Raw genomic sequence first — 26,011 nt, 5'->3', positions numbered from 1 at the left:
TCCCACGGAGCCCACACCCAGGACCAGGAGAGCCCCACATTCTTGAGGCTGGGGGAGCATCTCAGCTCCCTGAGCCAGGGTGGAACCCTGGGAGGGGGCTGGGATGGGGTGGGCCCGTGCAGGCTCTCCACAGGAATGTCCGGGAGGGACTCCTGCCAGGTGTGCTGCTCTGCCCCAGGCCCCCCTGCTTGGAGGGAGCCCCTAGAGAGAGCTGCAGAAGGCAACACCCTAGGCCCTCAGGGGAGGGAAGGCGCAGCAGGGAGGCCAGGGGAAGGGCCCGGCAAGCGCCCCCCGCAGGCAGCAGCTCCTGGAACGCGGAGGACGGAGCCTGAAATGGTTAAGCAGGGCAGACAATCACAGCACCCAGCAGGAAACACCTGCAAGAGAGCCTCACCTCGCCCTAGTCTGGCCCCAGGCAGCTCTCGCCTGCAGGATGTGGCTCTTCGTTTTGGGGAGGACCTGCCCCTGGAATGGCTAATCTGTAATTCCTCTGACAGCCAATCACAGCGCCCAGCAGGAAATACCTGTGGGAGAGCCTCGTGCCTAGCACCACTCTGGCCCCAAGCAGCCCTCTCTTCCCTTAGCCAGCCCTGGTGTCCAAGGCCTCGCCAGAGCACCAAGCAGGAGCCAAGCCTTCCGCGGCCTCAGCATGGCGATCTTGGCCTGGCTTGAGCCTAGGCCGCTGCTGGCTGTGCTGGTGCTGGTGCTGACCATGAGGATGGCCCAGCCTGCTCATCTGCTGACTTTGCTGAGTTCAGGCCAGGGTGCTCTGGACCGCGTGGCGCTGGGCGGCCTGTTAAATACACTGGCGGCCCGTGTGCACTGCACCTCAGGGCCGTGTGGAAAGGTAAGTGCCCCACCCGACAGGTCCCCCGGCCCTGCCCACCCCACCCTACGGGCTGGCAGCGAAAGGCCTGGGCAGACTCCAGGAGGAGGGCAGAGGCCGAGCAGTCCTGCTTGCAGCCCCAAGCCCCATGATGGGGGCTGCGCTGGGGACGCGCAGCTCCAGATCCCAGGGCCGCCTCCCCTGTCAGCCTCCAGGCCATCACATTGGCAGTGGTTCCAGGAAGAAACCACCGGGGAAGGAACCCCTCCTGAGACCCCTGTGCACCCGCTCCTGTAATGGGGGTGGGGGGAGTATGAGAGCAGGAGGTGGAGGCGTGGCGGGGAGAGAGGCGTGTGTGGCCCCACAGGGCCGCTGCCCACCGTCTCTGCCCACAGTGCCTGTCCGTGGACGACCTCCTGGCCCTGGGCAGGCCTGAGGAACCTGGCCACCTCGCCCGCCTCAGTGCCGCTGCCGCCCTCTACCTCAGCGACCCTGAGGGCACGTGTGAGGACATTCGGGCTGGCCGCTGGGCCTCCCGCGCCGACCATCTCCTGGCCCTGCTCGAGGGCCCCAAGGCCTTGGCCCCAGGCCTGAGCAGGCTGCTGCAGAGGATTCAGGCCCAGACCACGGGCCAGCCCAGCGCAGGGGAGGTGAGGGCCGGGCGGGCTGCCTGTGGCACTGGGCGAGGAGGACCCAAGGGGTTTGGAGGGGAGGGACCCACTCAGGACGTAGATGAGGCTAAGGGGCAGATCCAGGGGCCACTGGCATCCAGGGGGCAAGGGTTCCAGGGGCGGTGGCTGAGCTGGCGGCCAGGAAGGCCACAGTGGCAGCTTGGCTGACACCCAGCCCCTCCCCCAGGCCTGCGTGGATCCGCCTCAACTGCTGCGAGAGGCGGGGGTAGCGGGGGCGCCCGGCAGCCCTGGCCCCGTGCTGGCCACCCTGCTGGAGCACGTGGGGCGCGGGTCCTGCTTCCACACCCTGCCGACGCCCCAGTACTTCGTGGACTTCGTTTTCCAGCAGTCCCACGGCAACACGCCCAACATCTCTGTGGCCGGTGAGGCCTGGGCTGGGCCACAGAGCGGGGCAGGCCCTGAGCCGCCAGCCTCGTGGCCCTGGGCAGGGCAGCACCAGAGCCCATACACTTGCAATTCTGTTCTCTCTGCCAGAGCTGGCGGCCTTGATGCAGCGCCTGGGGGTGGGCGGAGTGACCGAAACCCACAGTGACCACCATCATCAGGAGAAAAGGGTCAACCGCCAGGGCCCCACGCCCCTCACCGCCCCCAACAGCAGCTCTGACACATGGGACACAGTGAGCGGCTCATAGGCCACAGTCCTGGGGAGCGGTGGGGTTCTACGAGCCTGCCCAAGCACCTGACCCCCAGTCCTGCTACCCCCAGGTATGCCTGAGTGCCAGGGACGTGATGGCTGTGTATGGGCTGTCTGAGCAGACCGGGGTGACCCCAGAGGCCTGGGCCCAACTGAGCCCCGCCCTGCTCCAACAGCAATTGAGTGGAGCCTGCAGCCCTCAGCCCAGTCACCCAGCCCAGAACCAGCTTAGCCAGGCGGAGAGTGAGTGCCCACCTTCCGAGCCTGCCTTCCTCCCTGTGCCCAGAGGTGCTGGTGGCACAGCTGGGGGGCGCCCAGAGAGGGAGTGAATGCTGGGCTAGGGGAGACAGGGGGAAGGCTCAGCCTGGGGCCTGGCAGGGAAGAGCATGGGGCTTCGAGGCCAGGGTTAGTGTGAGCAGGGGCCTGGCCCGCACCTGGCTGCCTGTAGCTCTGGAGAGCGCCTGCTCACACCCAGATCCTGCTGGACGGCCTCCCCTGAGAAGGCTGAGGTGGGGCTCTCACCTGGGCCCTTGCTATCTGTCCCCCAGAGTATCTGTACGGCTCGCTGGCCACGCTGCTCATCTGCCTCTGCTCCACCTTTGGCCTCCTGCTTCTCACCTGCGCCGCCTGCAGCACTGCTGCCCACTATGTCATCCAGACCTTCCTGGGCATGGCCGTGGGCGCACTCACAGGGGACGCCCTCCTGCACTTGACACCCAAGGTCGGCCCCAGCCCACTGGGACCCTCCCTTCCCCTCTCCCAGGGGCTCTGCCTCCCAACCCTCCTGCCAGGCCTGCCTTCCTGGGGTCCGTGTCGGGGAGGCACCAGGCTCAGCTCCCCCTGCCCTCCCAGGTTCTGGGGCTGCACCAGCACGGTGGGGACAGCGAGCACAGGGCAGACAGCCACGGCCCACAGACCACCTGGCGCCTCGTGGTGGCACTCAGCGGCCTCTATGTCTTCTTCCTGTTCGAGAAACTCTGCGACCTCTTGCTGCCCCAGGACCCAGAGGTCAGGCGAGTGGGGGCTGGATGTGGTGGGTGGACTGGGAAGAGGCATGGTGGGCCCTGAGCTGCTGTTCAACAGGACCGGAAGGGCACACCTCGCAGCCACAGTGGCCACAGCCACGGCATGTCCCTGCAGCTGGCACCTAGGGAGCTCCGGCCACCCAAGCAGCCCCACGAGGGCTCCCGTGCAGACCTGGTAAGTCCCCTTACAGGCGCTCCGAGCCCCTACCCCAGGGCTTCTGCCCCTGGCTTCTGAGGCTGACCTGGGGCCCGAGCCCGGCTCCTCCCCTCTCCCTCGCACGGGGGCTCAACCACCTGGACCCCCTGCAGGTGGCAGAAGAGAGCCCTGAGCTGCTGAGCCCGGAGCCCCGGAGAAAGAGCCCAGGTGAGCCCTGGGGGTGCCCAGGAAGGGCTGGGGGCTAAGAGTGTGGTGGCGCCAGTCCCGCGCCTACCCACGCCCCACGCGCGCTGTGTCCGCAGAGCTGAGGCTGTTGCCCTACATGATCACGCTGGGCGACGGCTTGCACAACTTCGCCGACGGGCTGGCCGTGGGCGCCGCCTTCGCGTCCTCCTGGAAGACGGGGCTGGCCACGTCGCTGGCGGTGTTCTGCCACGAGGTGCCCCACGAGCTGGGTGAGAGGCAAGGGGCGGGGCTTGTCGGTGTGGCGGGAGGGGCGGGGTCTGGAGGGCGGGGCTCTTGGCCTGACCCCGCCCCCTCCCGCGCGCCCCAGGGGACTTCGCGGCCCTGCTGCACGCAGGGCTGCCGGTGTCCCGGGCGCTGCTGCTGAACTTGGCCTCGGGGCTCACGGCCTTCGCCGGCCTCTACGTGGCGCTCGCACTCGGCGTCGGCGAGGAGAGCGAGTCCTGGACCCTGGCGGTAGCCATCGGCCTCTTCCTCTACGTGGCGCTCTGCGACATGGTCAGGGCGGAGGGCGCAAAGGGGGCTCCTGGAGGGGAGTGAGCAGGCCTACGAGCTGGCTGCTGATCCGGCACTCACCTCCGCAGCTTCCGGCCATGCTGAACGTGCGCGACCCGCGTCCCTGGCTCCTTTTCCTGCTGCACAACGTGGGTCTGCTAGGCGGCTGGGCCGTCCTGCTGCTGCTGTCGCTGTATGAGGACAGCATCGCCCTCTGATAGCCTCCGCCCCGCTCTTGGGACCCTGACTCTGGCCCCTGGCCCTGCGCTGTCTCAGCCCCTTGAACCTGAACCTACAGCTGGGGACCTGGAGAGCCCTAAGCCTTCGAGAGTTCCCGCCCTCCCAGGCCCCCCAACCCATCTTCAATAAAGGCATTCCCGCCCTTGGAGCCCAGACTGTTCTTCCCGCTGTGGGGAGGGCCTCCCACCAAGAAGGGCCACTGAGTGGGGCAGTGCTTAGAACCCCGACAGGAACCAGCAGAGCTATGCTCTGGAATTTCCAGGCCTGGGACACCACTGCCCCACCTCTGCCTTGGACCTCCCCTCCTTTTGAGGAAGAGGATCCACCAGGTGGGCCCGTCTCCACCTTCCTACTGCCAGCCCTGCCCACGACCTCAGCCCAGCGGCCCGCTCTCCCCTTCCCTTCCCCTGCCTGGGATGGCAGCGCCCTGCCCATTGCTTCCTCCCCAGGACTGCTCCTGTGTGTGTCTGGCTCTCTCCACAGGGTCCACTCCGTCCCTCAGATGCGTTCTCCTTCATTTGTTAGGGTGCTTGCCACGTGCCAGGCTCCGGTCCTATGGTCCTATGGGCACTGACTTACTCAGTTGTCACAGATGCCATGTGATGTGGGCACCCTGACTGTCCATTTGACAGAGATGCTGAGCGTCAGTGTTCTGCCCCTGCTGCCTCCTGCAGCACATCTTCACGGTCCTGGCTGTGGTACTTCCTATGATTTCTGAAGGGGTTTAGTGTAGCCCGGGGTTTACACAACTGCCTGGACATCCGGGTGGCCCCTTTGGGCACCCACCCCATGGTCCAGACTCGGAGCCTTGTTGTTGACATGAGCAAGTGTGCGGATCTCGATGCAATATACGTGTATATGCCAATTTCTCGGGTGTGACTATACTTTCTTGTTTTATTTCTTATGATTCCATTTCTAAGGCCCAGGCCTGTCCCCGCTTATCTGGGGCAGCTCCCTAGCAAGGGAGGAGAGGTTCGCTGAGCTGTGCGAGGCCCTGGTTCCAGGGCCTTGAAGTAGGTAGCTGTGCCAGGCCTGGGGAGGGAGCAAGATCGCAAGAAAATCACTGCTTTGGAAGGAGAGGCTCAGGTGGTAGAGGGGAGGACTGGCAAACGTGGCTGCCGGCACCGGGAGGGCTGTGTGCCTTCAGTGCCCAACGCTTGGGTGGAAGTAGGGTCGCTCTGGGGCGGGCATGCAGGAGAGACAGGATACAGCTTTTCTGTCTAAGAAGCCTTCCCATCTGGGTACTGTCTGTGCCTCCTCCACACTCGGGCGTCCCTTGCATTCCAGCCCCACATCACGAGGCTCGCCTGGCTCATCCGCGCGACGCTCCTGGCCGGCATCGGAACATGGGCTTGGCGGAGGACACTCGCGTCTTCCTGCAGCAATATGCCGGGGGTCTCCAATCCCTGGGCCATGGACTAGTACCTGTCCATGGCCCGTTAGGAACTGGGCTGCACAGCAGGAGATGAGCGGCAGGCGAAGGAACGAAGACTCATCTGTATCTGCATGCCCGCCTCGACTCCACCTCAAATCGTCCGGCATTAGACTCTCATAGGAGCCCCGTCCCTGATGCCAAAAAAGTTGTGGACCGCTGCTCTACACTGTTCCCAGCCCCGGTCAGGCAGGGGACCCAGCCAGCCCGGAGCCGCTGCATGCCCTCCTCGCTTCCGGCCCGCCGCCGCGTTCCCCAGCCTGTGGGACGCGGGATCTCCAGAGGCTCTGGTCGCGGAGTCGCGAGGCCACCTCGCTCCCCCGGCCACCGGGGGCCGCTGTCTCCGCCGCAGCCGGTTTGCCGTGCCGTCACTGCGCAAGCTCAGGAGCCCGGAACCTCGGCGCTCAGCTTCCGGGCGGCGGGACGGAGTTCACCGACGTCCCGTCCCCCGCGAGCCGGCTCCAACTGCCAGGTGGGCGCGGACGGCAGGCCGCTAGCGAGAGGGCGGCGGGCGCGGGAGGCCCCGCTCATCCTGTCGTCTTGCGGCCCCGCGCAGCCCGGGTAGGCGCCATGTACGCCGTGTACAAGCAGGCGCACCCGCCCACCGGCCTCGAGTTCTCCATGTACTGCAACTTCTTCAACAACAGCGAGCGCAACCTCGTGGTGGCCGGGACCTCGCAGCTCTACGTGTACCGCCTGAACCGCGACGCCGAGGTAGGCCCGGGCCGCGCAGCCTCCAGCCGCCTCCGGCCTCGCTGCTGCTCCAGGCTCAGGGATGGGGAGTGAGGAGTGCGCCGAGCCCTAGGAACAGCCCGTGCACTCGCCAGAAGCTGTTGAGGGTGGGCGGACGTGCAGAGTTGGGCTGGGGTGCAGAGTGGAAGGGGAGAGTTAGTCACTGAACATGAACAGCTCCCTGGAGGAGATTTGTGCTCAGGGAAGCAAGGTAATGCAGCAGTAAGTGGCTGGAAAAGGTTCGTTTGTTTGTTTTGTTTTGTTTTGTTTGAAGATGAGCGAGACAGCAGCACATTGCGCACTGAAGGGAATGAGCCCCAGGAGCTGGGCTTTCTGCCCACAGCCCACTGAGATCTAAGGAAACTTTTTACATCTTTAAGAGTTGTAAAAAAATTCCAAAGGAAAGCTCTCAATGGACCAGATGTAACTGCAAAGCCTAAGTCAGATGTTTGCTCTCAAGCCCTTTCTTGGAAAGTTCACCAAGTCTTGCACCAGAAAGTAAAGTGTGGGGCACCATGAGCTGGAGAAAGGTCCTTGTGGGGTGGAGGTGGGGGGCTGTCACTACCGGTCCAGTCATCACCACAGAAACAACTATCCTGAAGTTTCGAACACAGTGTTGCCGTGGTCACACACGTGTGAATGGGGCAGGAGTTTGGACAGGACATGGTCCAGACCTTGGGGATGCCTGGCCTCTGCTCTGTGAGGTGTGGATAGAGAACGGAGAAGCTTTATGGGACACAGACAAGCACATAGCCTGGCACAGGTGTAGTGTGACAGCCAGCAGCAAGAAAGGCCTCTGTGACTTTTGGGAGGAAAAAAACATACAGCATTTTTTTCCTGAAATTAACAGAAGTCTAAAGTGAGTAGAAGTTATATCATGGTTACAAACGGAAAGTCTCGTTATCATAGAAATGTTAACCATTCCCAGATTAATCGGCACATTCAGTGTTTTTCGTCTCAAAGTTGCAATAAAGTTTCTCACTAGATTTAGTGATCTGATTCTCAAATTTACATGGAAGAGTCAAAAATTAAGAATATTCTAAATAATTTTAAAGATGAACAAGGTAGTGGGTGCACTTCCCTGACAGGATTATCAAGAATTCTGTGTGTGTGTGTGTGTGTGTGTGTGTTTAAAGTTGCATTATTAGCTACAAGACATTTAGAATAATATTTTAGTTTTTACTAACCTTTTGGTCATGAAATGCTCCCCCCCCCCTTTTTTTAGCCATTAAAGAAAAATTTATTTTAAAAAATCAGTATCTGGTGTTTCAGATACACGGGTATAAGAGAAATTCCAGAAGGCGAGAGCACCTTTTCTAGGACCTGTTCCCAGGACGGTCAATACTGATGTCGATTGCTTAGGTCTTTATTACTAAGGCTTGCATAGCTGCTATTTCGTCCGCTGACTCCCTAGAAATTTCTCCACTTGTCACATATGTAGGGAGCTGCTTTGCTTTAGATAACAAGCCCCATAAATTGAGTCAAACTGAGGAAAGCACCTGAACAGCCTCTTGGGGCCTAGATTTGTTTTTACTGCATTTGATAGCCACATGTGCAACTCCTAAGGCTCTCAGAACCACTTCCTTAAATGATGTAGTGTCTTTCTCCCAGCACTGTATTCCTTAGAGAGATGCTAGAATGCTTTCTAGTCACACTTGTATTCCTTAGAGAGATACTAGAATGCTTTCGTTCAGGCTTTTCACTCTGCCCATTTCCATATACTCGATGAAATGCTCGTTATCTTCAATACTTTTTGCCTTAAGATTCGCTTCGTTTAACAGTGGCTACCCAGCTTTTTTCTTAAGTTGTTGCATGGAATGTCTTTTGAAAGCCTGCGTCGTTATATTTAAAGTGACTCAATAATGAGTAGTAGGCTTGCTTATCCTGCCGACTGTTGTCTTCTCGTTGGTGTGTTGGTCTACGTGGGTATTTTTTCCACGTGGTCGGGTTGGAACCACCACCTTTCTCTGTCTTTCTGCCCGTCATTCCTTTATTCTTCCTGTTGTCCTCTTTATTGCTTCGTTTTGGATTAATCAGATATTTTTGTTTCATTTTAACTCCTCTGTTGTTATTTAGTTATCATTTCATGTCATTTTCTAATTAGTTACATTGGAGATTGCAACAGGCTTCCCTCATTCACGATAGTATGACTCAAACGAGTGCTTTTACTCAAATGACATGGAATCCTTGTGACGCTCTAGCCCTGTACCCCCTTACCCTTTGTTCTGTGGTCGCGTTTCGCTTTGGTGGAGGCAGAGCCAGGCAGGTGTGTGGTGCACAGCGCGGTCCGGTCTCTGACTTGAGTGAGTACTCCCAGCGCTGGCTGGGCTCCTCAGGAGAAGCCTGTGGCCCAGTGGGGGACCCAGGTGTGAGTGTGGCCTTGTGCATGTTGGACTGGGGTGTGTGTGCATGGCTATCTCCAGAAGCGCCTGGTCATGTGCCCCCCACCGCAGCGAGGGTTCGGCCAGGGCCCCAGTGGCAGGGCCGGCCCTCCGTGGTCTTTTGCCATTGTCCATGAGGAGAGCACTGCTGACAGCAGTCATGTGGCCCTCAGTGCGCTTCCTCCTCCTCTCTCTTCCAGGCGCCAACTAAGAATGACAGGAGCGCAGGTGAGCACACGGGTGGCTGCCCTGGCCGCCCGCCTAGGGGCGTGGGTGGCTTGGGCACAGGAACCAGACCTGTACCCACTGCCCTCTCCCCCAGAGGGGAAGGCCCACCGAGAGCACCGGGAAAAGCTGGAGCTGGTGGCTTCCTTCTCCTTCTTCGGCAACGTCATGTCCATGGCCAGCGTGCAGCTGGCCGGTGCCAAGCGGGATGCCCTGCTGCTGAGCTTCAAGGATGCCAAAGTGGGTAGTGGCTTGGAGCGGGGAGCAGGCGTGGGCGCCCTGGTGGGTGGAGGACAGGGTGGCGGTGGCAGATGCGGTTCCATTCTGCCATCCCCAGCTGTCGGTGGTGGAGTATGACCCGGGCACCCATGACCTGAAGACGCTATCACTGCACTACTTCGAGGAGCCGGAGCTGCGGGTAGGCCAGGCTGCGCCCCGCCCCATTGCCCCACCCTTTTCTCCTCTCTCCCTAGCCCGTTGCCCCCCACCTCCCGTTTCCCTCGGGATTGCCTACCCAACGCCCCTCCCCAGGACGGGTTCGTGCAGAACGTGCACACGCCGCGGGTGCGGGTGGACCCCGACGGGCGCTGCGCGGCCATGCTCATCTACGGCACACGGCTGGTGGTCCTGCCCTTCCGCCGGGAGAGCCTGGCCGAGGAGCACGAAGGGCTCGTGGGCGAGGGGTGAGTGCCGCAGCCGGGCGGGAGGGCAGCCCAAAACCCGGTGACCGCCCTCCGCCCGCTGAAGCCTGGTCCCGCAGGCAGAGGTCCAGCTTCCTGCCGAGCTACATCATCGACGTGCGGGCCCTGGACGAGAAGCTGCTCAACATCGTGGACCTGCAGTTCCTGCACGGCTACTACGAGCCCACCCTGCTCATCCTGTTTGAGCCCAACCAGACCTGGCCGGGGTGAGGCCTCTGCTGTGGGCTGGGGTGGATGGGCCTGCGGGGGGGCAGTCTCATGGGCCACGGATGGCCCCGGCTGACCCACCCGCTGTGGTCCCAGGCGGGTGGCCGTGCGGCAGGACACATGCTCCATCGTGGCCATTTCACTGAACATCACGCAGAAGGTGCACCCCGTCATCTGGTCCCTCACCAGCCTGCCCTTCGACTGCACCCAGGCCCTCGCCGTGCCCAAGCCTATAGGTGAGGGCCGTGATGGTGGGGGATAGCGTGGAGGCCACCGACCCCCGCCCACCAGCTGTCCTCCTCCAGGTGGGGTGGTGGTCTTTGCTGTCAACTCGCTGCTGTACCTGAACCAGAGCGTCCCCCCATATGGCGTGGCTCTCAACAGCCTCACCACGGGCACCACCGCCTTCCCCCTGCGTGAGTGTGGTGGGGCCGGGGCTGTGGGCTGGTTCGGGGGCAGGGACCGGGGAGGCTGCTGGGTCTGCCTGACATCCTCACAACAGGCACCCAGGAGGGCGTGCGGATCACCCTTGACTGCGCCCAGGCGGCCTTCATCTCCTACGACAAGATGGTTATCTCCCTCAAGGGTGGTGAGATGTGAGTTTCCCCCCAGGGTGCCCAGTGTGGTCATCCCCACCCCCGCCCGTGAGCCCTTCCATAGCTCAGCACCCCCCTCCTGGCAGCTACGTGCTGACCCTCGTCACCGATGGCCTGCGCAGCGTCCGCGCCTTCCACTTTGACAAGGCTGCTGCCAGCGTCCTCACCAGCAGCGTGAGTGCGGGCTGGGCAGGTGGCCCGGGGCGGGTGGCCCTGGGCCCTGACCCCGCCCTCACCACCAGCCCACCCTCAGATGGTCACCATGGAGCCCGGGTACCTGTTCCTGGGCTCTCGTCTGGGCAACTCCCTGCTCCTCAAGTACACGGAGAAGTTGCAGGAGGCCCCAGCCAGCACTGTCCGCGAGGCTGCTGACAAGGTGGGTGCCTGGGCTGTGGGGACAGTGCCCTGGCTGGCGGCCTCAGGCTGCTCACCGCCCTCCTGCCTCACAGGAAGAGCCTCCCTCAAAGAAGAAGCGAGTGGACTCCACAGTGGGCTGGTCAGGTGAGGGCCGGGGACCAGGAGGGGCGGGGTGGGGCAGGATGGGGCTGGTTGACCAGGGTAGCTCCAACGGGCTCTCTGGTGCTGCAGGGGGCAAATCGGTGGCGCAGGACGAGGTTGACGAGATTGAAGTGTATGGCAGCGAGGCCCAATCAGGCACACAGCTGGCCACTTACTCCTTTGAGGTGAGGTGGTGTGGAGAGGGGTCCTCACCCTGGCTGGTCTGCCCACCTGACCACTTCTGTGTCCTCAGGTATGTGACAGCATTCTCAACATTGGACCCTGTGCCAACGCTGCCATGGGCGAGCCCGCCTTCCTCTCTGAAGAGGTACCGGTTTGGGAGGTGCAGGGTGGGGGCGGGGTGGAGTGCACAGTGGGGCTCTGGCCTCATCCCAGCCTCGCACAGTTCCAGAACAGCCCAGAGCCAGACCTGGAGATCGTAATGTGCTCCGGCTATGGGAAGAACGGGGCCCTGTCAGTGCTGCAGGTGTGTGGAGGCGGGCGGGCAGGGCGGGGCCTCCAGGGGACCTGAGTGGATGGACATGCCCCATTATCCTTCCAGAAGAGCATCCGGCCCCAGGTGGTGACAACCTTTGAACTTCCTGGCTGCTATGACATGTGGACGGTCATTGCCCCTGTGCGTAAGGAGCAGGTATGTGTGCCTGAATCGTCAAGGGGTCCCCAAGGGGCAGTGGCCTGGGGCAGCGGGGCCAGGGCAGGTGGGCGTGTAGTAAGCTTGCGGGCTGGGTGGAAGGGCGCCTGCTCTCTGAGCACCTCTGGCTGGTGGCGGGATCTCTGTTCTTCATGCCCACACAGGAGGAGACCCCCAAGGGTGAGGCCGTGGAGCCAGAGCCCAGTGCCCCTGACGCAGATGACGACGGGCGAAGACATGGCTTCCTCATTCTGAGCCGAGAAGACTCCACTATGGTGAGGGGTTGGGGCCTGGCTGCCTGGGGCAGGGGCCTCAGTGGTCAGGGCGCCTCACCCTCCCTCGCCCACAGATTCTGCAGACGGGGCAGGAGATCATGGAGTTGGACACCAGTGGCTTTGCCACACAGGGCCCCACAGTCTTTGCTGGCAACATCGGGGACAATCGCTACATCGTGCAAGTGTCGCCGCTGGGCATCCGCCTGTTGGAAGGAGGTGGTCTGGCCGGCTGGATGGGTGGGTGGACAGCCTGGTAGGCCATTGGGCATGGCACATGCTGACCACCCTGTGTCCGCAGTGAGCCAGCTGCACTTCATTCCTGTGGACCTGGGCTCCCCCATTGTGCAGTGTGCTGTCGCCGATCCTTATGTGGTCATCATGAGTGCTGAGGGCCACATCACCATGTTCGTGCTCAAGAATGACTCGTACGGGGGCCGCCACCACCGCTTGGCACTGCACAAGCCCCCGCTGCACCACGTAGGGCCCCCTCCCCACCTGGGCCACCTGAGCCCCACCCATGCCCCACCCCACCCCTGCTGAGCTGCCCCTCCCCCCGCAGCAGTCCAAGGTGATCGCGCTGTGCGTGTACCGAGACGTCAGCGGCATGTTCACCACGGAGAGCCGCCTGGGCGGGGCCCGCGATGAGCTGGGGGGCCGCAGTGGCTCAGAGGCTGAGGGTCCAGGCTCAGAGACCAGGTGCCTGGGGGGCTGGGGAGCTGGGGAGCTGGGGCTGCGGTCCCTGCAGGGCGGCTACTGATAACGCATGTGCCCGGCAGCCCCACAGTGGACGAGGAAGAGGAGATGCTGTATGGGGACTCAGGCCCCCTTGGCCCCGGCAGGGAGGAGGCACGCAGGGGCAGCCAGCCGCCCGCGGCCCGGGACCCCAGCCCCTGCCGGGCGGAGCCCACACACTGGTGCCTGCTAGTGCGGGAGAACGGAGCCATGGAGGTGGGTTCCACAGCGCCTCACCCTACCCCCCACCCAACAGCGCGGCACCCCGCTGACCACTGCTGCCCACAGATCTACCAGCTCCCCGACTGGAGGCTGGTGTTCCTGGTGAAGAACTTCCCGGTGGGGCAGAGGGTCCTGGTGGACAGCTCCTTCGGTCAGCCCACCACGCAGGCTGAGGCCCGCAAGGAGGAGGCCACGCGCCAGGGAGAGCTGCCGCTCGTCAAGGAGGTGCTGCTGGTGGCACTGGGGAGCCGGCAGAGCAGGCCCTACCTGCTGGTGAGCACAGACCCCTGGCTGCCGCCCTTCCCCCGCCCCGGCGTGCGCCCCGACTCCAGCGACCCAATGCCCTCCCCAGGTGCACGTGGACCAAGAGCTGCTCGTCTACGAGGCCTTCCCCCACGACTCACAGCTCGGCCAGGGAAACCTCAAAGTCCGCTTCAAGAAGGTGCGCTGGTGCCCAGCGGGGGGATGGGCCAGCATGGGCGGGGCTGGGCCTCACGGTGCACCCCCACCAGGTCCCCCACAACATCAACTTCCGAGAGAAGAAGCCCAGGCCATCCAAGAAGAAGGCAGAGGGTGGCGCCGAGGAGGGGCCTGGGGCCCGGGGGCGCGTGGCCCGCTTCCGCTACTTCGAGGACATTTATGGTTACTCGGGGGTAGGCAGGGGCCTTGGGAAAGCGGCGGGTGGGCAGGGGCTCGGCTCAGCGATCTCCTCACAGTGCTCCCTGCAGGTGTTCATCTGCGGCCCCTCTCCCCACTGGCTCCTCGTGACCGGCCGGGGGGCCCTGCGGCTGCACCCCATGGGCATCGATGGCCCCATCGACTCCTTTGCCCCATTCCACAATGTCAACTGCCCACGCGGCTTCCTGTACTTCAACAGACAGGTAGGGGACTGGCCGGTGCTTCCCCACCGCTCCTGGGCCAGCTTCTGCCACCACAGACCGATGCTGCCCAGGGCAGGAAGCGGGGCCGCTGGCGGCTGCAGACAGGGCAGCCGAGGATGGTGGGGCCAAGGCCAAAGTGAAACTGGGCTTAATGATGGTAATGATGGCAAGGTTTGGAGGCCGGGGGTCAGGGGTGGAGACTGTAGTCCACAAGGGCACCTGTCTGGGTGGCCGGGGTCCAGTCAGTGCTCTGGCCTTAGGAGTCGTGTGACTGGGTGAAGTGCTCACCTTTTGTGGGCCTCACTTTTTTCATTGGTGTCACCAAAATGGTAGCACTGACCCCCCCCGCCCCAGGGCCACTCTGAGGTCTCAGCGATGGTGCTGAGCTTGCCAGGACTGTGGGTGAGGGAAGAGGGGACGGGACCCTGGCAGGCGCTCCCTCACCCGTCAGCAGAAATCAGTGTGGGCAATGTGACCACCCTTTGCCTCCAGACCCTCTGGCTCAGCCCTCCCTTCTCTGGCCCAGACCACAGCTGTGGCAAGCATCCCTGGGTGAGCCTGAGAAGGGACAGAAAGCCAAAGCCTCTCACCCACCCCTCTCCAGCAGATCTGAGGGCTGGCTCCAGGGAGCCCTTTGAGGCCTGGGGTCGCCTCTCATTGTCAGCAGCACCAGGCCTTGCTGACCCCTGTGTCCTCCAGGGGGAGCTGAGGATCAGCGTCCTGCCTGCCTACTTGTCCTACGATGCCCCATGGCCTGTCAGGAAGATCCCGCTGCGCTGCACGGCTCACTATGTGGCCTACCATGTGGAGTCTAAGGTCTGAACCCCCTTTGAGGCCAGGGACACCCTGGGCCTGGCCCGTGGCACGTGACGCCTTCTCCTTCCCCAGGTGTATGCTGTCGCCACGAGTACCAACACGCCATGCACCCGCATCCCACGCATGACGGGCGAGGAGAAGGAGTTTGAGACCATTGAGAGAGGTGGGAGACGCCCTGGCCTGGGCCTGCTCTCAGGGCTGCACCCCCCTGACCACCTCCGCTATCTCTGCAGATGACCGGTACATCCACCCCCAGCAAGAGGCCTTTTCCATCCAGCTCATCTCTCCGGTCAGCTGGGAGGCCATCCCCAACGCCAGGTGAAGCTGGGCCCAGCTGGGTAGGGGTTGGCGGCCGGCCTGGGACTATGTCCTGACCTAGTCTCCCGTAGGATTGAGCTGGAGGAGTGGGAGCATGTGACGTGCATGAAGACGGTGTCACTGCGCAGCGAGGAGACCGTGTCAGGCCTCAAGGGCTACGTGGCCGCTGGCACCTGCCTCATGCAGGGGGAGGAGGTCACCTGCCGTGGGCGGGTAAGCAGGGGGTGGGGGTGGGGTGGGCAGGGCCGGCCCTGGCAGCCTGTGCCGTTCCCACATCACCCAGCACGCTCCCCACACGCAGATTCTGATCATGGACGTGATCGAAGTGGTGCCTGAGCCTGGCCAGCCCCTGACCAAGAACAAGTTCAAGGTCTTGTATGAAAAGGAGCAGAAGGGGCCCGTGACCGCCTTGTGCCACTGCAACGGCCACCTTGTTTCAGCCATCGGCCAGAAGGTAGGCCCCTCTCCAGCCTGCCCACCTGCCCTGCATCAGCCCATGCCCACCCACCAGCTGCCACCTCTCCCGTCCACAGATCTTTCTATGGAGCCTGCGCGCCAGCGAGCTGACAGGCATGGCCTTCATCGACACCCAGCTCTACATCCACCAGATGATCAGCGTCAAGAACTTCATCCTGGCCGCGGATGTCATGAAGAGCATCTCGCTGCTACGCTACCAGGAGGAGAGCAAGACTCTGAGCCTCGTGTCCCGGGTACATGTGGGACTGGGCACTTTACATTGGGTGGTCACTGGCCCCAGGCAGACCCTGATGTCCCTCCCCTCCCTATCCCTAGGACGCCAAGCCCCTAGAAGTGTACAGCGTGGATTTTATGGTGGATAATGCCCAGCTGGGCTTCCTGGGTGAGTACAGGGCCTGGAGGCAAGAGTCTCTAAGACCTCGGGAGTGGCCAGGGCTGACTCTGGGCTTTGTTCCCAGTGTCTGACCGTGACCGCAACCTGATGGTATACATGTATCTGCCGGAAGGTAAGTGTTCCCTCTACCCTTCTGCTGGGCGTGGGCAGGGCTGGACCGGCCACAACCTGAGGTCCCTCTGGCACAGCCAAAGAGAGCTTCGGGGGCATGCGCCTGCTGCGCCGGGCAGACTTCCACGTGGGAGCCCACGTGAACACCTTCTGGAGGACCCCGTGCCGGGGGGCTGCCGAGGGGCCCAGTAAGAAGTCGGTCGTGTGGGAAAACAAGCACATCACGTGGTTTGGTGAGCACCGGGGCAGGGTGGGGGCAGGTGTGTCGCGTCAGCCGGGCTCAACACTGTGCCCCTTACAGCCACACTGGACGGGGGCATCGGGCTGCTGCTGCCCATGCAGGAGAAGACCTACAGACGGCTGCTGATGCTGCAGAACGCGCTGACCACCATGCTGCCCCACCACGCCGGCCTCAACCCTCGTGCCTTCCGGTGAGTGTGCTGCTGCCCGCCAGGTCTGTGCTGACACCCCACCAGCTTGGCACCACCCCACCGTCTCCCTTCCTTCCCAGGATGCTGCACGTAGACCGGCGCACCCTGCAGAATGCCGTGAGAAACGTCCTGGATGGGGAGCTGCTCAACCGCTACCTGTACCTGAGCACCATGGAGCGGGGCGAGCTGGCCAAGAAGATTGGCACCACACCTGACATCGTAAGTGACCGGCTCACCTCTGTGCACCCCCGCCCCTCTCCGCCTGCCCTCACCCACCTCTCTCCCCGCAGATCCTGGACGACCTGTTAGAGACGGACCGTGTCACTGCTCACTTCTAGATCCCTGGACACTACTGTGACCCCTGTGCCTTGCCCGACCCCCTTTTGTACAACCCAACCCACTTTTGTACAAAACACAAGGAAAAAGCATTGTTTGATTTGAGAAGAGCGTGTGGTCATTGCCCGACCTCCTGGCCCCAGCCGTGGTCAGAGCCCCTGGGCGTCCCCCACCCTAGGCCCCAGCTGCTCCGGTGCCCCAGGTCTTGGGGTCTCCACACCTCAGCCCTGGCCAGCTCCGTCGACCCGAGGTGAGGCCAGCACTGCTAGCCCCGGGCGAGCTCTGCAGTCCTGCCACCAGGACCCTAGGTCTCCAGGTACTCAGACAGCCCCTCAGTGCTGGGCATGAGGCCCAGACGGACCAGCATGCGGACCAGGAGGGCGGTGAGCCGCATAGACAGGGTCTCCAGCCTGGGTAGGTGGGCCAAGGGGTCGCAGGTTGGTGGGGAGCAGGCCCTGGCTGCCCACCTGCCAGGCCCCTCCTCCTGTCTACTCACCTCAGGGCTACTTCGAACTTGAATGTCTCCCAGATGACCCTGATTTGGCGCAGGAGGCTGGCTCCGTAGACGCTCGGAGCACCCACCAGGCGGCTCCAGCCTCTGACCGCACTGCCGGAGAGGTGGTCAGCCAGGCCCGTGCCACTCACCCCCCTGCCCAGGCACCCCGCCAGCACCCACCTCTTGGCCATGAGGAAGTACCGGTCCACAGGGGCGCCGAGGGAGGTGTTGATGGAGCGCACCGTGTTGATGTTGCGCAGCACGAGCAGCAGGGGCCGTGGCAGGGCCTTGAGCACGGCCATGATGCCCGCGAAGTGTTCCCGCGCCATGGCTTGCATGTAGGCCGCCTCCTTGCGGCTCAGCCGGTGGGAGCGCCACAGCTGCCCCAGGCGTACGGGCCTCTGCATCAGCATCTCGGAGAACAGGAAGTAGTCTGGGGCGGGGGGGGGCTGAGCCAGACTGTGCACCCTGCACGCCCACACACCCTGGCCTCACCTTGCACCCCGAGTGCAGCTGCATGTGCTTTCATTGCGGCGTCGTCCCTCAGTATGATGGCCCGCCACAGCTGGCACAGGGCTGACCGGTCCCTGGGGGCCCAGAGTGAGTCTGGAGCACCAGGACGGGAAAGGCCAGGCCCCGGGGCCAGGACCCCGCCCCTGCTTACTTCTCATCCAGGAACTGGTAGAGCCCGTGGTCCAGCAGCACCAGCTGTGCCTTCCCATCCTGGCCTTTCCGCACCAGAACTAGGCACATAGCACACTGGTCCGTGCCACGCCCTGCAGTGCGAGCCACGCCCACCCTCAGCCCTGGGGCTTTTCCTACCATTGCCGGGGTGGGGATCGGAGTGGATGAAGCCTGTGTAAAATATCTGCTCAGCAAAAGCATGGATGAGCTTCTCTGCTATCTGGGGAGAGAACAGGACCGTGCCGGCATCACCCCGTGCTCATACAGGCATCCCCTCAGGTGTGGGCGTGGCAGGCACAGCCCTCCCACGCCCTGTGCATGCAGCACTCACGTCCTGCACGGCCAGCCCCATGGACCTGATGGCTTCCACGTCGTTGACCTTGCAGCCCTCACAGAACTCGGCGGTCAGTACACGCTGAGAGAGAGCGAGGCTGAGCTCAGCAGGCCCGTGCACCCCCACCCCCGGAGGGGACCCAGCCCACCTTGCTGGACGTGTCCCAGTACACGCGGGGGACCACGATGTAGTGGAAGTGCTGCAGGTCCCGTGCGCAGCGCTCGGCGTTCCGGCCCTCATTCTCGAAGTCCAGCTCCTGGGCGAGGGTGCCCTTCAGGTCCTGGGGACCACATGGGTGGTTGGAGGTCCAGGTCAGGGACAGTGTACTGAAATGAGCAGGGCTCGCCTCCCTAGCCGGCCTGCTGGCAGCGGTTACCTGCAGCACCCAGCTGAAGCCGAAGCTGGGGTGCATGAACTCCACCAGCCTGAGCAGTAGCTCCAGTGTGTGGATGTCCCCATGGAAGCGGTCCCGCAGGTCGATGTACTGCACCTGCGTGGCCGAGGGTACAGGGAGGGCCGCTGCAGCCTCCGCCCTGGCCCGCAGCCGCCACCCCGCAAGGCAGGCCCCACGCACCTTCACGGCTACGGCGGTGCCGTCGTGCAGCCGGGCACGGTGCACCTGGGCTAGGCTGGCGGCGGCAATTGGCTGGTAGTCAAATTCCTGGAAGAGCTTGTGGGGTGGGGCATGGAAGTCCTCAAGGAACAGCTGGTCCACCTGGCAGGAGAGTGTTCTTAGAGCAGTGGGGGGGGGCTGCAGCCAGAGCTCCCACCCCCAGCCTCTGTGCCCAAGGGCAGGGCCCACCTCCTGGAAGCCAGACTTGAGGGCCTTGTCTTCGAGCACGCGCAGCGTCCGGATGTACTCAGGGGGCAGCAGGTGGTTGAAGGAGCACAGCCCCTGGCCCAGCTTCACATAGAGGCCCCCATTGCTGATGGCCCCAGCCAGTAGGGCATCGGCCGCCCGCTGGTGACACGCAGACATCACTTCCGAGTACCTCGGGCTGTTCTGACCACAGGCATGGCGGGATGGGGGCAGGCAGGCACCTCAGTGCCCCCAGCACCTGCCTCCTCTGGGGCGCCCCGCACTCCCACATGTCCAAACGGGCCAGCTGCAGCCCAGGACGCACGACAAACCTCTTCCACTCCTCGCAGCATGACGTTTGTGCACCACCAGTAGTCCAGGGAGATCTGCAGGCCGACGCACAGGGACCTGCCAGCAGAGGCCGCCCTCAGCCCCAGCAGGCCAGCCTGAGACCCCGAGCCCTGCACAGCCCCACCCTTCACGCCCGGCACTAGGAGGGGCTCGGCGGACTCGGGCATTGCCACAGACCAGTCTCAGCTCCTGGTCTGCGTCCACGCTGCCCTTGGTCTCTGACCGCCGACAGGCGCCTAGGACAGGTGGGGCTGAGGGCTGGGTGCGGCCTTGGGCCCTAACCACCGGCTGTGGTTCTTTCTTCGATCTTTCAGCACTCATTGTTAAAGAAAATCCAGTCGAGAGTGGGCACAGCCATGACGGCTGGCAAGCTGGCTGCTGCTGGCCCTGTGGGCATGGCTCACCTGCAGCACGCCCGCAAGGCCTGCCCTGCAGGCCTCGGTTGCCTCAGAGGGAGGACAGCTGCCTCCTACCTGCTGAAGCGGCCGATGCCATCTGCCATGAGCCGCATCTTCCTCCTGTCCTGTTGCTCCGCCGTGAAGTAGCGGACTCCGAGGAGCAGGGGCACCCCCACCGCCGTGGCGGAGAGCACCTTCTTCCACAGGGGCTGGGGTCTCAAGGCCCTGGCGGGAGAGGTGTGCAGTGGGGTTACTTCCTGCCTGTCTGCCCTCCCTATGCAGCCTGTGCTCTGCCCCGTCCAGCCCACATGGCGCTCATGGCCAGAGCCAGGCCCACCCCATGGCCACTTCAGCTGTGCCTAGGACCTCTGCAGGTGACATCGGTCTCAGTCACCTATGTGGTCACCAGAGTGCTCTGACCACTGCATCCCTGACCTGCCTGACCCCACAGATGCCCCGGATGTCAGGGGATGGGGAAAGCAGCTCCTTAGCTCCATGGAAAGCCGCTCATGGGGCCAGGGCCATCTGTACCACGGTTCCAACACCATCCACCCCACTGGTGACCCACCTGGACTCTAGGTGTCAAGACGGCAGAGCCCAGGCCAGATGTGCAGGTAACACATGCCAGATGTGGAGTGCAAGACCAGGAGACCAGCGGTAGCCAGACCCAGACAGAGCCCTAGTGCCCAGGCCCGTGTCTGCCTGCGGTCCCCACGCCGCTGCTCCACCAGGCCCGGGGCATTCGAGTCACCTGCCTTCCGCCCCCCTCCCGCCCGTCCTGCCCACTGGCTCAGTCTCTTGCTGACCCGGATTTGTCTGGGCCCTGCCCTCCTCCATCTGAGCCCATCACTCTGGCTGCTGTCAGGGACCCGTCCCTGGAACTCCAGTCCCAGGTCAGGACCCTGGCAGTCATGGATCCCAGCCTGCCATTCCCAGGAGCAAATACCCAGGGGTCGGGGAACAGAGAAGATCTAGCCCCAGGCCCACAAGAGAGCTTGCCCAACACTGCCTGGCAAGGGGCACAAGCCTTGGAGGTGACAGCTGCTGCAGAGGACGTACCCCTGTGCAGGTGGGACCCTGAGGCCTCTCCTGAGCAAGGAAGCTGGGGACAGCCAGAACTTCGGCTTGAGCTGCAGCAGAGCGGAGTTGAAGTGGCAAAGTTGTGACTGCAAAGTGAGCAAAGAGTACAGGGTCACAGGAGGCAGCAGCAGACCTGGCACTTGCACAGGCACGGACCTGAGGACAAGCTGTGCCCCTCCACTCAAACGTCATCAAAGGATGCCAGTGCTTCCTGGCCTGCGTGCCTGACTTGGGAATGCAGGCAGCTCCATCTGCAGGAGCAAGGCTGCCGTCCAGGTGTCACGCGAAAGGGGACTGCTGCACGCAGCCTGCGGCAGGGCTTCTGCCTCAGTGCGCCACTCTGTCAGGCGGGTAGAACCAGACTCGGAAGCACGGACCTGCCTCGGAAATCAACGAGGCATGAGACCCTTCCTCCTACTGAGAGCCCAGAGGTGCAGACCCGAGGAGGGCGGGGAAGGCCAAGTGGACGGCAGCCAGCAGGGCACGTGGGGCAGCAGGGGCCAGGGGCTCCCTTGCACTCACTGGCAACCTTGGTCTTCCCATCTTATCTGAATTATGGGTCTTAAGAGGTCCTCCATCCCAAATTCCCCAGCTGCAAACTCCGTTTTTAGGGAAAAGCCTTGTGTGTAGTGAGTCACAGCCCGCAGCAGATGCTGACATTATCACTGTGAACACTGGGCCAAACGAGGAACCGAGTTCCCAGTCACTTCCGGCCGAAGCGTGGCCCTGAGGATGGTTCCAAGGACCACTGATTAACACAAAGTCAAAGGGGAGGGCCATGACCCACTGTCCCATGAGGACGAGACTGACAAAAACTCAGCAAGGCCATATATCGCCAGTACAGATCCTCCGGGAGACCCCGCAGGCCCGCCAGGGGGCTGCCATGGGGGTCCGGAGCCCTTAGGCCTTCTGTGTGAGGGCAGCACAGTTTGACCTGGCCACACGGCAGCACACATTCTCATGCCAGGCCACAGAGAAGGCACAGAGAGCGGGCACCTGCAGGACATCAGGGCCTGCAGGATGGCCCATATATCGCCAGTACAGATCCTCCGGGAGACCCCGCAGGCCCGCCAGGGGGCTGCCATGGGGGTCCGGAGCCCTTAGGCCTTCTGTGTGAGGGCAGCACAGTTTGACCTGGCCACACGGCAGCACACATTCTCATGCCAGGCCACAGAGAAGGCGCAGAGAGCGGGCACCTGCAGGACATCAGGACCTGCAGGATGGGTCCAGGCTGGGATCCCAGCCACCTCCCACCTGACATCAGACGGGGGTTTGTGACAAGCAGGTGTGCCAGAGGGTAAGCCCTGCCTGCCCACAGGCACCTGTGCCCATGCTCGACCCAGGCCCCTCCCTGTATTCCTCACCTGATCCGACATGTTCCAGTGTACACCCAGCACACCCTGCCCTGAGGACCAGCCTGCCGACCATGTGGCCCTGTGTGTGACCGGGGGCCATAGGCAGACATAGAGGCACGGGGCTGCTGGGAGAGCACCAGGTGCGAGGGAGGGAGAGGCCCTGCAGGCTGGCAGTGAGTGGGACTTGAGTGTAGACACTGGAGGCCCTTTCCAGGCAGTGGACATGGTAACAGCAAAGGCCTTCAGAAGCCGGGAGAGTTCAGGGTGACCCTGGGGAGACAGGCCTGTGTGGCTGGAAAGCCTGCCGAGGTAAGCGGAGGCTGCCCCAAAGGGAAAGGGTGGGAGCCGAGCGAGCGGAGGGAGCCAGGCAAGTGTCCCCAGGGCCCTTGCCGGGGTTTTCATGCAGGAAGGGGACGATGTCCTGGGGAAGTCAGCCCTGTGGGAGGCGGGGGCAAGTGTCCAGTCAGAGGGGCTGGAGCCCAGGCAGGGCCGTGGCCCGGGAAGGGCTGCTGGGAGGTGAAACCTAGAGGATTCAGGCCACGAGGACCGAGGCTGGCATCTGGGGACCAGGGAATGCCACAACGCCACTCTGCCTGGTGAGGGCTCTGCTGTGATTCTGACCTTGGCTGGATCACAGCCACTGAGTTAGAACAGACAACAGCTGCCAGCCACCATGCTCAACAGTCGTCATCACTGACCCTGAGTAAACCCCAGCAAGCAGGCCAGCGGCAGGCGTCGGGGAGACCTTCTCTCCACAGCAGCCTAGCCTCTGGGAAGTTACTAGGGTCTGTAAGTTGGGGCTGCTGCAGCTGGGCACAGCCACTCACCAAGTCTCTTCCCTTGTGCCAACGCTTGCGGTTTGTCATAACATAATAGCAGGTTATGGGGAAAAAAAGTGAGAGGGCTTTGTGGTTTCGGAGGCCGGACAGGCGCTGAGTGCGGAGCATCGCTAACCCCTGACCTCAGCCTGGAAGACGAAACGGCATGGACAGGAGCCACTGAGGGACTGCAGGCGCCTCGCTTTTCCGCGTGGCAGATGGCACTTTCACAAACCGGAGGTTTGTGGCAACCCAGCACGGAGCAAGTCTGTCGGCACCATTTTTCCCACAGCCTCGGGATGATTAGCCTTTTTTAGCAATAAAGAAATTGAGGCGTGTACTTCGTTTTTTAGATGTGATGCTGTCTGTTGCACAGTTCGCAGACCAGAGTGGTGTCAGTGTGACTCTTATGTGCACTGGGAGACCAGAGTTTGGCGACTGGTTTTGTCCTGACACTCGCTGTACTGCAGTGGTCCAGGACGGGGCCTATGGCGCCTCCAGGGTTTGCCTGTGCTGTCGGTATTTGAGGCATGATGAGGTTGCCGTGGTTACGTAAGAACGTCCTCGTCCAGGGTGTGCACACTGAAGTGTTTGGAGGTTATGTGTCAAGATGTCTGTGACCTACTATCACATGGTCCAATGACAACAAAACATATTCTCAAATAGCAACAGAAACGACGGCAGGATGTTAGTAACGGCAGACCTAGGCAGTGGGTGTCTGGGTACTTAGCTATCTGTCGGCCTGTCCCTCCCTGTTTTCATGATCACAGGAGCGAAGCATCTGCCATCTTACTTAAAGTCGCAACTGGGAAGGTGGTGTTTCGGAGCCAGGGCAGGGTCCCCACCTGGATGATTCTGTGCTGGGACTTCGGGCACTGTCTGAGGATTTTCACGACTTGGGGGAAGGGCTGCTCCTGGCATTGAGTGAGTGGCAGCCCGGCCCCAGCTGAGATGCTGGCAGCGCCGAGGCTGAGCAGTTGAGCAGCGGGGGCAGACCCAGGACCCAGACTTGGGGCTGGAAGTGGAATCCGGGCTCCAGCACTTACCAGCCATGCAGCAAGGGGGAGCTGCTTCCTGCCCTGTGCCTCGGTCCCGTCCGCACAGCTGTGACCAACGCACTATTCAAGTGCAGGTCAAGCAAAGCCCTGGGAGCAGCACCTGGCCCCCACAGCGCTGTGGGCCTGTGTGCGAGCAGACGCTCTTGCTGAGGTCACCTTGGGGTCAAGGAGCCTCCAGCCTCTCCCACGCCCTCCTCACTGCGCCAAGCCACCTGCTAGTCCCCAGTGCCCTTACCTTCCTCCCAGCAACCCTGCCACCACCCACCTAAGAAAAAGAAGTACACACTTGCTGAGCTGAGCCGACCTATTTGTTAAGATCGCGTCCCACTGCTTTTTCAGAAGGAAAAAAGGAGTTTGGTTTGCCCAGAAAAGGGACTATTTCCAGCACGTGAAAAGCTTGGAGATGGGTTATACACAGACTACGAAGAGGTGCCGACAAAGGGTGGCAGAGTGGCGTCTGCCACCAAGTCCCGGTGTGGTCACTGATTCAGAAGCTGCACCACAGAGGACAAAGAAGCAACATGGCCTAAGCCGGCAGACTGGGACCATCCTGGGACGCGCGCGATCAGAGGCCCAGGGCTGTGGTAGCCGACGTGCCAACGAAGGGGAGGAGCCCAATTCGGAGGCTGTGAGTGACACGCCAAAGCGAGGCCAGCGAGGAAGGCAACACGCCAAGCCCAGGCCCAGCTGCCCCCAGCCACGCAGCCCCCAGCTGCCCCTGGGAGGGCCGAGCACGAGGGGCCGCACTCGTGCTCTGGGCAGACTGCAGGGGAGAAGGCCCTCAGTCCTCCAGGGAGGGGCACACAGTGAGGGCACCCCCAGAAGTGTGCACAGCCCCCCGCCAGGCACCAGCCGGACAATGGCGACTTAGGGTTTCTGGCGACCCCAGTGAAAGCTCGCAGGGCGTACAGATGGTGCACAGCTCAAAGCAGACGTGCTGATGACGTGTCTCGGAGCAGGCGAAACCCACTACTCGCCCAGCTCTACACCCAAGCAGACAGGTTTACTCTGCACACCTCACATCTTCACCCTGAGCCAGGTGACCCTCCTCCGACAGCTTCCGTCTCTGAACAGGTGGTGATAGTGTCCACCTTGCGAAGTTGGAAAGGTGAGAGAGGTGGAAATAACGCACCTGTCCTCAGGCCTGGCACTTAACAGGCGCTCAGCAAGAGGTGGCGGTCACTACAGCAGGGCCTCCTGGCAGAGCCGGCAGCTGACCCCCAGCCGACCTGCTTCCTCAGCTGACACCCTCCCCATTCCCAAGCCAGCCTGCAGCAAAGTCCTCCAGCGTGTAGGTCCTGACAGCCAGAGGGAGCACGTTGTCCCCAAGAGTTGTTAACATACAAGGGTTTGGTGGGGAAAAGTCAAGTCACCTAACCTACAAATAACTTTAAACATCATTTTGATATTAAAACATACAGTTCTTTCACACAAAAAAAGAATGCTATATTTGAATTATTTCACACTAAAACATGAGGCCTAGCGCCCCCAGCCTCTGAACGCATGGCCAACCAGTGCCAAATGCTCCTGCACAGAGGCCCCGGCCCCATCCCCAGGGACCACCACACCGCGCAAGCTCTCGCTGCGCTCACCCCTCCTCACTCCTCCGCAATTCACCCCCCAGCACTGACTCCTCGCATACGCCCCGTGACAAAGATGCCCATGGCAGACGCCAGGTAGCCCACGCCGACGCGAAGACAGGTCCAGCCCGTTCTCCAGCCTGCTGTGCTTCCTAGAATGCCCCTAATCCCTGCACCTGGGAGTTACCTGTCCCACTGTCCTCATCACACAGGGGTGACTGGAAGCTTAGTCTGTCTCCCCACCAGACTGAACAGGGCCCACCTCAGTCACCTCTACTTCTAGGAGCTGGTGCAGTGCTTTGCTAGATAAAGCAGAAACCCCATGGATG

At 62.4% G+C, this 26,011-nt stretch overlaps 3 protein-coding genes across 10 annotated transcripts; 2 read left to right on the top strand and 1 right to left on the bottom strand.

The window, feature by feature from the left end:
* Positions 1 to 431: 431 nt before the first annotated feature.
* Positions 432 to 5,177, top strand: SLC39A4 (solute carrier family 39 member 4). The gene is made up of 12 exons (XM_025047587.1): positions 432 to 847; positions 1,222 to 1,476; positions 1,685 to 1,880; positions 1,993 to 2,135; positions 2,224 to 2,395; positions 2,701 to 2,873; positions 3,005 to 3,160; positions 3,236 to 3,352; positions 3,487 to 3,541; positions 3,637 to 3,789; positions 3,888 to 4,075; positions 4,162 to 5,177. Exons 1-12 carry the CDS (start codon positions 650 to 652, stop codon positions 4,288 to 4,290), a joined length of 1,935 nt encoding a protein of 644 aa, XP_024903355.1. The 5' UTR covers positions 432 to 649; the 3' UTR covers positions 4,291 to 5,177.
* Positions 5,178 to 6,095: 918 nt separating this feature from the next.
* Positions 6,096 to 16,834, top strand: CPSF1 (cleavage and polyadenylation specific factor 1). 2 transcript variants are annotated; one of them, XM_006912987.3, is made up of 38 exons: positions 6,096 to 6,216; positions 6,301 to 6,458; positions 9,058 to 9,085; positions 9,180 to 9,322; positions 9,420 to 9,500; positions 9,614 to 9,765; positions 9,843 to 9,989; positions 10,087 to 10,226; positions 10,296 to 10,406; positions 10,493 to 10,586; positions 10,673 to 10,760; positions 10,840 to 10,962; positions 11,036 to 11,087; positions 11,175 to 11,269; positions 11,338 to 11,412; positions 11,491 to 11,571; positions 11,647 to 11,736; positions 11,901 to 12,011; positions 12,086 to 12,227; positions 12,310 to 12,488; positions 12,571 to 12,707; positions 12,788 to 12,959; positions 13,032 to 13,238; positions 13,318 to 13,407; positions 13,478 to 13,618; positions 13,694 to 13,846; positions 14,546 to 14,662; positions 14,735 to 14,825; positions 14,896 to 14,980; positions 15,052 to 15,193; positions 15,282 to 15,434; positions 15,514 to 15,690; positions 15,773 to 15,839; positions 15,916 to 15,963; positions 16,040 to 16,195; positions 16,264 to 16,393; positions 16,474 to 16,612; positions 16,684 to 16,834. In XM_006912987.3, exons 2-38 carry the CDS (start codon positions 6,315 to 6,317, stop codon positions 16,729 to 16,731), a joined length of 4,329 nt encoding a protein of 1,442 aa, XP_006913049.1. In that variant the 5' UTR covers positions 6,096 to 6,216; positions 6,301 to 6,314; the 3' UTR covers positions 16,732 to 16,834. The 2 variants fall into 2 exon arrangements, with proteins under 2 accessions (XP_006913049.1, XP_024903351.1); XM_025047583.1 differs by lacking the exon at positions 16,040 to 16,195 and having other exon boundaries at positions 6,148 to 6,458.
* Positions 16,825 to 26,005, bottom strand: ADCK5 (aarF domain containing kinase 5). Of its 7 annotated transcripts, none has more exons than XM_006912988.3 (15): positions 22,236 to 26,005; positions 20,851 to 20,957; positions 19,867 to 20,016; positions 19,375 to 19,450; positions 19,046 to 19,246; positions 18,818 to 18,958; positions 18,620 to 18,733; positions 18,392 to 18,523; positions 18,241 to 18,324; positions 18,048 to 18,129; positions 17,890 to 17,968; positions 17,721 to 17,812; positions 17,406 to 17,658; positions 17,226 to 17,336; positions 16,825 to 17,139 (listed from the first exon to the last, which is right to left on the bottom strand). In XM_006912988.3, exons 1-15 carry the CDS (start codon positions 22,626 to 22,628, stop codon positions 17,034 to 17,036), a joined length of 2,121 nt encoding a protein of 706 aa, XP_006913050.2. In that variant the 5' UTR covers positions 22,629 to 26,005; the 3' UTR covers positions 16,825 to 17,033. The 7 variants fall into 7 exon arrangements, with proteins under 7 accessions (XP_006913050.2, XP_015445743.1, XP_015445744.1 ...); XM_015590257.2 differs by having other exon boundaries at positions 17,427 to 17,658; XM_015590258.2 differs by having other exon boundaries at positions 17,406 to 17,638.
* Between the last annotated feature and the right edge of the window lie 6 nt (positions 26,006 to 26,011).

Source organism: Pteropus alecto, unplaced genomic scaffold, assembly GCF_000325575.1.
Source record: "Pteropus alecto unplaced genomic scaffold, ASM32557v1 scaffold105, whole genome shotgun sequence".
Lineage (NCBI taxonomy): Eukaryota > Metazoa > Chordata > Mammalia > Chiroptera > Pteropodidae > Pteropus > Pteropus alecto.
The sequence above is the reverse complement of the archived record's forward strand: the minus strand, read 5'-3'. Positions and strand labels throughout refer to the sequence as shown.